General features: G+C 40.3%; 1 protein-coding gene across 2 annotated transcripts in view; it reads right to left on the bottom strand.

Moving 5' to 3' along the window:
- Window positions 1-13,154, bottom strand: part of LOC117037429 (zinc finger protein 709-like) — a 46,390-nt gene that overhangs the window by 15,956 nt on the left and 17,280 nt on the right. Inside the window, exon 1 of one of the 2 annotated variants that reach the window (XM_033133402.1) lies at window positions 2,357-2,487. The exons of the other annotated variant lie outside the window; for it this stretch is intronic. Within the exon in view, the coding sequence (XP_032989293.1) occupies window positions 2,357-2,359 (3 nt within the window). The 5' untranslated portion in view covers window positions 2,360-2,487. Of the gene's footprint in view, window positions 1-2,356; window positions 2,488-13,154 lie in introns of those variants that run through there. 2 annotated transcript variants of the gene reach the window in all.

Below are 13,154 nucleotides of genomic sequence, written 5' to 3'. Positions count from 1 at the left end.
CTGGAAAACACACTGTTCCCCAATTAAAAAAATATTTTTTTAATGAGAAAATATTTATATTTTCTATAATCATATTTCCTATGCTTAATTATTACTTTAAATTAACTTTTATGTTTTAAAATTAATTTAATTTTAACTTTTCTACACAGAACACCACTCCAAGACTTAATCTTTAATCACTAAAAACTGCAGACCATCAAAAACTCCCAAATCCCTTTCTGATAAAAAGGAGAAGGGGCAGTAATTATAATAGTTTGTCCTTCCACTGTATTTCACACTGGGAATATTTTCAGAAATAATAACATACTATATCATATTAGGGGTTTGCAATTAAGTATTGAAATGAACTAGAAAATTCAAAGGTCTCCGTAGGTTTTGAGTTATTTTCCTTTTAGCAATGAAAAAAAAATCAACTGCTTTTTTCTCACATCCATTGAAGTACAGATTCATCTGCCTTAGGAATAGTATAGACTTTTAAGTGCAAAAGTTCTCTAGACATATGGACATTCAAAAACTGACCTAAAAATGGAGTAAGCACGTGAGAACTTAAAAATATCCATCTCACATCTTCAGGTTCTCTTGCCTGAATGGAACCAAACTATTAATTTCCACCATCTTGCCTTATTCACACTGTGTATCTCTCAGTCAAGTTATATTTTAAAAGCCCAGGTTTAAAACATAAAATATAATGGAAACGAGAATGAAATGGCTGTAATATTCAATGGTTAAAGAAATATAACGAAAATGAATACCAATTATTGGAATCAAAACAGATAAGCAGCCGGCTTCCCTACAGTTCAGAAGGAAACCCACATTCAGAAAGGTGAACGTAATCTCAAACTTGGCGTCTAGACGTGGATTGAGACAGAACCCCTGGAATGGGTCAGTCCCTGGGGAAGGAGAGAGGGACACCGGAGCAGCCCCAGGAAGGAACTCTGACCGCTCCACATACACACCCCCTCCTGTAAGCATGGAAGCACTCCCTCCCCCAGGCTTCCATTCTCACGGTGAGGAAACTCTCAGCCTGATTCAGTTTAAGATTCTGACCCAAATGAACTCCCCAATTCATAAACCCTTTGTCCACCAGACAGAACACCCGATCGTCACAGACCATCTCACTGTGCACAAATTATACCCGGAATGCAAAGACCCACAACCACAACCTCAGAATGGGTATCATCACTCACCCCAACCCACACCTATGCATTTGCACCCCCATTTCCAGGGATCATTAGCTTCTCTCCGGAAATCTACCTGAACAATTCTGCTCCGCAATGCTAAGGCCTGGAACTGTATTTGAAAGCACCGAAAATAAAACCTCAGAAACTCACTACACCTGCTCAGAAAGAAAGAAGTGAAAGAACCCTATAAAAATGGAATGTAATACTAGAATACTTTGTCAGAAGTCACCTCTTTCGTGCCTCTTTGGAAGTATTTTACACTGTCTTTCAAGCTCTATTGATTAAACACATTTTATTCCTATTGAAAACATGATACTTAAATACGTCAATATATGTTTTCAAGTGACAAACCCAGGAGGGACATTGCTGACAGGACAGATCACCCAGGAAAGTTTCCAAAGAGGAGCCTCCACCCAAAGGACTTCCCATAGGATGCCTGTGCCCAGGGCAGGAGGAACGGGGATTTCATACAGCGTAGTCCATCCAGGTGGTTATTCTCGGCTTTCTTCTCATGAAAAAAAATATGCAAAAATATAAATCTTTTAAGACGGAGCATTCCGCTAAAATGATTCTGCTAAAAAATAAACAATTAAAATAGTGAGTCTGTTTGAAACGCACCCAGAGGACAAACAGAGTTGATAATGATGCTGAGTCGCAGAAGGGAAGTTGGCTTTGGGAATTCGAGGTGGATCTGGAAATTTAGGAGTTTATTGTCACTCCTAGGAATAGCCAATCTGGGGGAACAGGGTCCTGGATTTAAGACCCTGCTTCCCAAAATCTGAAAAACTCAGGAAAAAAACTGGACTCCTGGGTTGAAAGGAGCCGGGGACCCCACAGACCACAGCTCCTCCCACGCACGAGCCGCGTAGACGGAGTCACAATTGTCTACTGAGGACCCTCCCCGTGGTCACCGCACCATCTGGGGAGACACGGGACTGGGGGCGCAGAACTGCCCAAAGAGGCTCCGGGGCCGAAGTCGCCCGCTACCCGCCCAGTCCCCACGATGCGAGCCGGAGAGGACTATGGTCTCAGCGGTGCCCCCGACGCACTCCGGTGTGCAGACTCCCGACTTCACCGAGGGGAGGCCGGGTCCCACCACAGCCGGTTCCAGCCGGTTCCAGCCGGTTCCAACCAGCCTCTCGACCCCGTCTGCGAACCCGGCCCCGCACACTCACCATTTTTGGTTTCCTGCGTTTCCCTGAGTCCTGCCTAAACTCCCACTACCCGTGTAGATCACATCGCCACGGAAACTACAACACAGCCATCAGGGACCGTTAATGACAGGCGACGCACATTCCCTAGCCAGGCCTGAAGGTAGCTGGGAAGTCCACGCCCATGCGGTGTCTCGCCCCACCCACCTGCCCCAGAAACACCTATGATTGGACATCTTAACAATGGCGCGCCTTCTCGAGCCTGAGTGACAGCCCTTAGGGGGACCCGAGACTCAGACTTGAAACAGAACTTTTGTCTGGCCGGGGGCTAAAAGTACCGTATTTGCCCAGCTCTTCGTGAACATATGGACACAGGTGTGCACAGGAAATTCTTGAGTTTCCAAATGGAGCAAGTGAGTGCAGAACATGAAGACAACTCGGCCAGGTGACACTGGAACAAGAGACTCTTATGTCCTCTAGGTGTCAAGGGCTTGGTGCAAGGCTGTCAGACCACTCATGGAACTGTGACCCTTGTTTGGAAACACAGACAATGTGACCTCACCATCTGTAACAGAGTCTGGTTTCATTTCAAACTTTGATCCTTGACAGCAATGAGCCTTCCTTCATCTCTTCCCCACCCCCAGTCACTTGGTCCTTAAGGGAAAGAATCCAGAGCACTTGGTTCTGGTGGGAAGTTGGAACCCACAGCTCCAGCCTGGGCGCAAGGACTCTTCTCAGTCTAACCACAGGGTGTGAGATGTGTTCATTACATTTCACACTGGGAGGAAATTTAATTTACATCAGTTTTTACCTCTGTCCCTAGAGAACTCTGAAATGTAAATGACTATAATAACCCTAAGACAACTGATTCCCATTTTCACTGACATAAGAAAAACAATAAATCGTTATATAAACTAGGAATGCACCTTAAATTCCTTTTCCCACCAGTTTTATTGAGGTGTAATTGACAAATAAAATTGTCTATATTTAAAGATTACAACGTGATTTGATATACGAATACTTATTGTACACTTGAAATTTGCTAAGAGTGGATTACGCAGTCTCATCCCCCGCCCCCAAACACACACAGTAACTACGTGAGGTGCTGGATGTATGACCTACTCTAGAAACCCTTACATGCCTAAATGATTGGACTGCAAAACTTTTAATGCATTTATTTATTTATATGAACAGCCTAATGGAGATAAAATGTACATAATATACAGTGCAACCCATATAAAGTGTACAATTCAACAGTTTTCAGTACATTCCCAGGTGTGTGCAATCATGACCAAGTCAATTTTTAAACATTTTTGTCACCTCAAAAACAAACTTTTCTATACTTTTGCCATCAATACCAATATTACCATCTTTCTTCTCCAATCACCAGCCTTAGGAATCTCTAATCTACTTTTTGTCTTTATATATTACCTCATTTGGGACTTACAAATGAATGGAATTACATATGATCTTGTGATTGACTTCATTCACTCTGCATAATTTTTTTCAAGGGACAACCATGTTTTAGCATGTACCAATACTTCATTCATTTTTATGGCCAAATAATGTTCCATTGTATGGATAAAACACTTTTTGTTTATCTATTCATCCATTAAGAGACATTTTGTTTATTTTCATTTTTGGCTACTATTAATAACACTACTATAATATTCAAGTACAAATTTTTGTTCAAACATATGTGTTCATTTTTCTTCAACACATGCCTAGGAGAGGAATTGATGGGCCATATGGCGATTCTAGGTTTAATTTTTGAGGAATTGCCAGACTGTTTTCCAAGTGGTTGCACCATTTATAGAATGAAATATTTAAAATGTTCACAGAAATAAACTAGAATTCTAAAACTTGACTAGAATTCTGTATTGAGCAAAATTATCCTTCAAAAGTGAGAGAGAATTAAAGACTTTGTGGGACGAGCATATATTGAGGGAACTGATCACCAGTATACCTCTTCTGCATGAAATATTAAAGGAAATTCTTCAAAAGGAAGGAAAATGATGAAGGTAGTGTTTGAGAAGGAATCAACGAAGGGACAGTAATATCACTTAAAAATTCTTTATTAATCCGACAGATAACAATTTGTTCAAAAATAATACTAGCAACAATGTATTCAGTAATCCTAGCTTATGGATAAGTAAATTAAATGACAGCAATATTACAGCGCAGGAGAGGTCGGAATTAGGAAGACTCTGTTGTAAGAGATCAATGAAGTGGTTTAGTGTTATTTCAAAGAGAACGTGGGTTAACGATATACTGCAAAGTCAAGGGCAACCAATACAATAATAAATAAGGAAGTATAATTGTTATACTAAGGGAGGAGAAAAAAATGAAATCAGATAAAATGCTCTAAGCCAGAGAAGCTAGAAAAAAGGTGGAAGACAAGTGGGAAACAACAAGGGCACGAAATAACACAAAAAAATTATGGCATATGTTAATCCACCTGTATCAATAACTACTTTAAAAGTCAATGTTCTAAATACAACAATTGAAAAACAGATACTATCATAGTGGATAAAAAACAACACCCAATTACATGTTGTCTGTAATAAAGCCACGTGAACAATAAAGACAGATTGAGACTAGGGATAGAAAAAGATATACCATGTTAACATTGAAAGTTAGCTGGCATATCTAGTAATTTCAGACAAAGCACAGGGATAAAGAGAGGCTTTACAGAATGATAAATGGGTCAAGGAGACATAGCACCCAAGGAGACATAGCACTCCTTATGCTTATGTGCATAACAACACAGTGGGAAAATGCACGAGGGGGAATGGCTAGAACTGCAAGGAGAAACAGATGAATCCACTGTCATACTGCAGACTTTCAACAACCTCTATGAATAGTTACGAGTACCAGCAGGAAGAAAATCAGAAAAGCCACAGTTGAACAGTTGCATCAAACAAATGGATTTAATTGAAAACCATGAATACTTCATCAAACAACAGCAGAATACACATTCTTTTTAAGTTCACACTGAAAATTCATGAAGCTAGAACACATTCTGGGACATAAGACACACCTTAACACGTTTGAAAATATAGAAATCATACCGAATACGCTCTCAGGCCACAAAGGCATTGACCTAGAAATCAGTAACAGAAAGATACTGGGAAACCCTCAAATGCTTGGAGATTAAACAACACACTCCAAATAACTCATGGATCAAAGTAGAATCTCAAGAACAATTACATCATTTTGAAATAAACAAAAAGGAAAACACAATTTACCAAAATTTGTAGGATGCAGCAAAACCAGTGCTGAGAGGGAAATGCATTGAAGACATACACCTGAAAAAAAGAGATCTGTGATCAATGATCTAAGCCTCTAGCTTATGAAACTGAAAAAAGAAGAGCAAATTAAACCCACAAAGCAAGCACAAGAAGAGAAAGAATAAAAATTAGAGGAAAAATCAACAAAATTACTGGAAATCAATTGAGAAAAATCAACACAACCCCAAACTGGTTCTTTGAAAAGATTAATGAAATTGAGAAAGGTCTATATACAAGCTGAGAATAAAAAAGACAGAAATTATTCATATCAGGAATTAAAGGGGAGAAAATGAAAGTGTGAAAGCATTTTTAAAAATCCAAAATCTATTTATGATAGCAAACTAGGAACAGAGGGGAACTTCCTCTTTTTGAGAAAGACCATTATAGGGAACATGCAGTTAATAACATCATAATGTTAAGAAACTGGGTACTTTCTTGGTCAGATCAGGAAGAAGACAATGATGTGCCCTCTAACTAGTTCTAATCAAACTGTCCTGAAAGTCTAAGGAAAGTTCTGGTAAGGACAAAACTATGAGGTAGTGAAAGATCTTCAGTTGCCAGAGATTGGGGATGGAAGGGAAGAATGAATGACAGGTGGAGTACAGGAGATTTTTAGGGCAATGAAAGTATTCTATATGATATAGAAAAGATGGACTTACATATTGTCTTACATAAATTACTATGTCATTTTACATCGCCAAAGCCCAGACATTGCATAACTCAAAGAAATCAAAACTAATGTAAGTGTCCTAGCAAGGCCTTGTATTGTGGCCTTAATATACACATAGAGACAGGTGTTACCTTGATTTGTATTATGGACAACTGTGAGGCAAGGCAGTCCCAGAATTCTTTTACCACAAAAGGACAACTCTTAGACAATGATCAAAGTCTGGAAACACAGATGACAAAGCCAATTGCTGGTCACTGCTAAGATGACTGCCTGATGTTTGGTCAGTCCTGTGGACCCAAGTCCTATCTTTTAAAAGGATGTTCCAATTAAGGGATAAAAGCAGCAACTCTGCCCAAACTCCATCATGTACTAAAGAGGTGATATCGACCCTAAAGTCTATGAAGTCCCATTGCTTTTCACTCAGGGAATCCTAAGGAGCTCCCCAGGGAGCCTCAGGGTCTGGGACAGGGTGACCTCTTCCAGCTCCAAGGCTGAGGAGAGGGGAGGCCACCCCGTTCTACAGATAGAATATGCCCGAGGGCCCAGGTTTAGCTATATCTTGTTTCAAGGGGTCTCAATAGCTGAGCTGAGTTACAGGTCCCAAGGCATAATGGGTAGCTTCCTAAGGGGTCACATGCTCAGGGCTACTTTTAGGAAAGCCCTATAAGCAATGACAACTGCAGCTCTAATGGTATGCAGTTTGGAGCCTAGGGCAGTTTCTTGCATCAGAAGCCTATGGAGAACTTAAGGTCATCATGGGTAACTCCAGAAGGTCCCTGAAGCCTCTATTGTGAAAGTATCTGATGGCATTAATGGGAGAGCTTGTTGCATGGCAATTTGACCAAGTCAAGCCTTTTTGTTTTGTTGTAGCCGTACCAATTCAAGGTGGGCCAGTTTGCAAGTAAAAACATAAATGGACTCACATTCAATGTGTAAGGGATATGTTGCCTCCAGAACACCAAAAGAATCTAGACAATGTTGTGGGGGCTGAGAGGGACAATAGCTATTTCTTCACTAGGTCAAGGACGGAGCAAGACCCAGATTACCAACTACTTTTTAGGAATTTAAACAAGGTGCCAGGCCTCACCTCATTTACATAGCAATGGCCTCTCACCTTTTGACAAGCTCTTTTTATCAATATTTTTTATGTCCTCTGAGGGTCCTCAGAGGAGGATAAAATACTCTCAGAGGATGACGTCATTAGTTTAATGTCATACTTGTGCTCCTGGAGCAAGATGGATTCAGTTCAGCCCCTGCCTGCAGAGACTGTGAGCAATGGTAATGGTGCTGAGGTTCCCTAAGGGGAACCAGGTAAAGGTGTGCCCTGTCCCTTCAGAGGTGAAGGCCAACTGCAGCTGAGAGGCTGGTGACACAGGCACTGAGCAGACCAGACTTACTTAAATCTGAGAGCAGAATGTGTATCAGTTGCTGAGTGGATGGAGGCAGTAATTTCCATAATGTTGGGGACTGGGAATACGGGCTAATTCACTGCGACCACAACCCAACCCAGAGGTTGTGGTATTCCAGTGTGAGGTGTCATGCATTCTTTCCACGTTTAAGATCAGGACAAATTCAGCTATTATAAGGAGAAGCAGAGTAGATAATCACTTCTTCATTAAATAGATATTGTTCAATGGTTTTCAATTCTTCAAGGCCCTGTTCAATTTACATGGGGTCATATGAAGTAATTAACTGGGGGGTAAAGACTGCGTGGTCCCATGTTGTCAATGTAATTTGAATATGCCAAAGACTAAATTAAAATTTATTTTTATAATTCGTTTGTTCAGACCGTTGCTGCTCAATGTGGGATATTTTAAGACAATGGGTGCTATGATCATGGGGAATTTATGTAAGACCATAGTTCTCATGGTTATTGTAAAAGATCTCTATTTTTCCTCTATATTGTATTCAGTAACTCCTCTAACATTATCGGGGGTACCTTGCTTAAATTTAGTGGGATCCCACATATATACAATATGAGTCCTGGTACTGATTATTTGCATGGAGATTTGTGAATTATATCAGGGGATAACATTAATTCAGGACCTATGTCGTAGAGGTCCAAAAGACAAGTAGTTCCCTTTCATATAGGTTCTTTTTTTACAGTTTTAAATTTATTTTTCCTTTCATCTTTTTTGTTGTGTAACTTCTTTTGGTATATTTTGCGTTTTCAATTGGATCCAACTGTGGGCCTCTTTTTCAGTATTTTTTGTTTTCTCCCTCCTTTCTTTCCCTGTTACATATTTTGGTCACTAAGTATACTTCAGGGAAAGGGGTGTTACTGTGCATTTATTACTTTTTTGTACATTATAAAATTTATAAATAAATACCCTGGTATTTTTTACCCCTCTACAGAGCCAAAAGAGTGCCATCAGGGTTAGGGTCCACTCCATCGCTTTATAGTTTAAGGACTCCAAGTTTAAGATGAATTTGAACTAATCCCTTGGCTGTGCCACAGTGAGGCCATGGTCTTTTGTCTCCCTAACCCCAAGGGTCAGGATCTGGGCTGCAGTAGAGGCAGGGGCAGCAACAGCACAGGCACTTAAGGGTCCTGGGGAGCCCTCTGGTATTAGGAGTGTGGGCTCAGTGGGATTTTCGATGGTAGCCTCACCCACCCACCCCCCTACCCCCTCTCCCCCGTTCTTTTTCTCTTGTTAAATACCTGCTCTTTCAGGAGCTACCAGCCAATGGGCCCACCTCTTGCACAGGGTATAGTCCCCCTTTCCCACCTATACAATCCCTATATGTTGGGGCCAACCCAGCCTCTGTCACAGCTTCACTCTAACACACAGAAATCCCGGCAAAGACATCGACCCCCGAATCACTTTAAGGAGGGCTCCAATCCCATACGCCTGCTCCCAAATGCCTGGAAATTCTCGAAACTGCCCACTCTGGTTGGCTGCTCATAGAACTGGGGTTTGGTGGGGTCCACACTGCCCCATGGGGCAGCACAGCTCACAGCACCAGCTCCCTAGCACCCAGCAGCCCACAGTGCAGCCATCAGGCAGCAGAGCAGGTGAGCAAGTCAGAGCAAGAGAAGACAGACCCAGGTAGGTGGTCACGTTGGGACAACTGCAGAGGTATGATTGCCATATTGAGAATGGTGATGGTATGCTTGCCCTCTCCTCCCCACCACCACACACATACCAAGTGTAGGAAAAGCTTAGGACTTACATAATTGAGGTCTCCGAAAGGCAGGGCGGCCTCTCAAGCAGCTCTGAAATGGCTTGAGAGAACAAGGAAAGGAGACCGGCCTGGGTGTCCATTGTGATTGGGGGTGGGGCCAGGACAAAAATTCTTGCCCAAGGACAGGGTTTGTTTGATTTGAATCTCCTGCCATCTATCTCTAGAGGAAAGAACATCCAGACTTTCTCATCAGCTTGTTCAAGTGGGGGCCCAAGGGGAAGAGGAGTGTGGCTTCAGCGGTAAGCCATCAGATAAAAAGTGTGGTGTCCAAGTGCTCATTGCAAGACAAAGGTGGGTAAGAAACATATGCATTTTCAATTGCTTCTTTTTATATAAAGAAACAATAATAGGATGCTCAAGAAATTCAACACTGGCTATTGGGGATGGCTGAAACAAAAGCACTGGAGGGGTGTTCCAGCAATTAGTCGACTTACAGATTTTTGCCAACCTTAGCATGTATTGTTATTTAAAATAAACTGAGTAATTTATGTGAAAATCAGTAAAGTAGACCTCAACCAAGACTGGAGTCCGGAGGGCCTGTAGGGGGAGCTTGTACCCTACATAGATTGAAAAGCCCAACAGGAAGAACTCTTTATAATCCCCCTCCTAACTTCCTCTTCTCCCCTATAAATTTCATCTCCGTTGTTTTAGCGGACTTGAATGTGGCTCACCATGGTTGCCTGTTCTGAATTGCAATTCTTTGTTGTTCCCAAATAAACCCATTTTGTGTAAAAAATATCTGGCTGACTTTTTGCTTAAGGTCAACATAGTATTTGGTGGCTAGCATGGGCGTCCAGGGAAGACCCCTGATAACTCCAAGGCTGGTGAACAAACAGGCACGATGCCCACAAACCCCTGTGAGCCCACTGCTTTCTCACCAAGTCTGAATTTTGAAGGTAAGGTTTCTCTTGGATCCAAGCTCCTGTTTTGTGTTTTGAAGCTCTAGAGATTATTCAAGATCTAATTTAAGACTGTCCTTTTCTGGTTAAGCCTTATTTGTCTGTGAGTACTCCTTTGCCACTTCAGCCTGACTCCTATAGGACCAGGTTGTTCCTCTAGAATTGTGTTATTCATCCTTTGGACTCCATCGGGATCAGACAGTTCCCATGGGAAATGTATCGGTATTTGGCCTGCAGACTATTTGGACTTTTTGCTCTTAATAAAAACCTCTGACAAACAGGATCTCAGTTACCTAAATAAATTAAGGGCAACCCCCCTACAGGGACTGCAGCTGATTTTATGTTTAAAAACTGTGGTCTCTCCTCATGCACATTTCACACTAAATGGACTGATTTGATCAAAAGTAATTTAGAATACCAATGGTCATTAAGGGGAACTATTGAAATCCCCAAACTTACTTTTCTTAAAACTGAATTTGACAATCACAGCTCTGAAACTGGCAAAACTGAATGGAATACCTATTTTGATAGATATTTCGAAGCTTCCAAATGTTACCAGCAAACTAAAATTACCTTTTGCAAAATAAAAATTTAACATTAACTGAGGTAAACAAACATTTAAAGAAAAAAATGGTTTCTGAAGCCTCCAGTTCCTCTTCAGTGCCATTTTGTATCTCTCCCTTGGCTGCTTTGTCTCAGTCTCTGCCACCAGTACCATCTTGTTTCTCTCCCTGGATTTCTTTTCTTTTCAGGTTCCACCTCTGCTGCCATCTTTTCCCTCCTTCAAACCTCTCCCCATTCACTCCTCCTCTAAACCTATTAGTACCTGCCCTTTTGAAATTAAGTCTTCTGAGGAACCTAACAAACCTCAACTTTCCTAAGTTCCCCAGAGTAAGGCCGAATTTTGAGTCATAGCTGAAAAATTTCCTAAAGTAACTGAGGACTCCCATACATTTGCTGAAGAATTTGACATAGTTATTCAAACTCAACAATCTGGTTTCTCAGATTTATATCAGTCTACATGTTTGTTGGTGAGGGTTGAGCCAAACACTAGATGGATGAAGCTTGTGCGAAGATAACATCCACGAAAGGATTTAGAAAAACAAACCCCTAACTTTTGGCAAAATACTAAACACTTTCTGGAGAACTCCAATGAGCAATTACAGGAGCCTTTCTGAAGCCTGTTGACTGGAACAAAATTCAGGATTATTAACAAAAGTTTGATGAACCTGATAAGTGATGTTGGGAAAACTGGACAGACACATGCAAAAAAAAAAAGAAAAGAAAAAAAGAAAAAAAAAAGAAAAGAAAAGAAAGAAAGAAAGAAAGAGAGGAAGAAAAAAAACTAGACCACTTTCTTTTACCATATACAAGTATAAACTCAAAATGGGTTAAGTACCTAAGTGTACGACCCGAAACTATAAAACTCCTAGAAGAAAACATAGGCAGCAAACTCTTTGATATTACTCTTAGCAGAATCTTTTTTTTTCTTTTTTTGATATGTTTCTTCTGGCAAGGGAAACAAAAGAAAAAAATAAACCATGTGATTACCTCGAACTAAAAACATTTTGCACAGCAAAGGAACCATCAACAAAACAAAAAGACAACCTACTGACTGGAAGTAGATAGTCACCAATGATACATCTGAAAGGGGTTAATATCCAAAATTTATAAAGAACTCACACAAGTTAACACAAAAAAAACTACAAGCAATCCCATTAAAAAATGGGCAAAGGACCTGAACAGACATTTCTCCAATGAGGACAAACAGATGGCTAATAGACATATGAAAGAATACTCAAGGTCACTAATCATCAAAGAAATGCACATTAAAACCACAATGAGCTATCACCTCCTACCTGTCAGAATGGCTATCATCAATAAATTAACAAACAAGTGTTGGTGAGGATGTGGAAAAAAGGGAACCCTCATGTACTGTTGGTGGGATTGTAATTTGGGCAGCCACTATGGAAAACAATATGGAGATTCCTCAAAAAATTAAAAATGGAACTACCATAAGACCCAGCAATCCCACTTCTGGGTATTTATCCGAAGAAATTCAAAACACTAATTCAAAAAGATATATGCATCCCTATGTTCATTGCAGCATTATTTACAATAGCTAAGATATAGAAGCAACATACGTGTCCATCAATAGATAGATAAATGAAGAAGTGTACATATACACAATGGAATATTACTCGGCCATAGAAAAGAATGAAATTGTACCATTTGCAACAACATGGATGGACCTGGAGGGTATTATGCTAAGTGAAAAAGTCAGACAGAGAAGACAAATACCACATGATTTCACTTATATGTGGAATCTGAAAAACAAAATAAGTGAACAAAACAGAAACAAACTCACAGATACACAGAACTGATAATTGCCAAGTGGGAGAGGGGTTAGAGGGCTGGATGAAAAAGGTGAAGGGAATAAGAAGTACAAATTGGTAGTTACAAAATAGTCATGGGGATATAAAGTAAAACAAAGGGAATATAGTCAATAATATTGTAATAACTATGTATGCTGTCAGGTGGATACAAGACTCATCAGGGGGATCACTTAGTAAGTTATATAAATATCTAACCACTATGCTGTACACCTGAAACTAATATAAAATAATACTGAATGTCAACTGTAATTAAAAAATTAGAAAACAATTTTAAGTCTGATGAATCTGTTCATGATTATTATATCTGACTTCAGATTGTTTTCAAAGAAAATTCTGGTTTTCCTTCAGATGTTGATTTCACTTTCCCTTTTAGTCAAAAGG

The sequence above is a fragment of the Rhinolophus ferrumequinum genome, chromosome 18, assembly GCF_004115265.2.
Source record: "Rhinolophus ferrumequinum isolate MPI-CBG mRhiFer1 chromosome 18, mRhiFer1_v1.p, whole genome shotgun sequence".
Taxonomy (NCBI): Eukaryota; Metazoa; Chordata; class Mammalia; order Chiroptera; family Rhinolophidae; genus Rhinolophus; species Rhinolophus ferrumequinum.
Note: the sequence above shows the minus strand (reverse complement) of the source record. Positions and strands in the feature narration are given on the sequence as shown.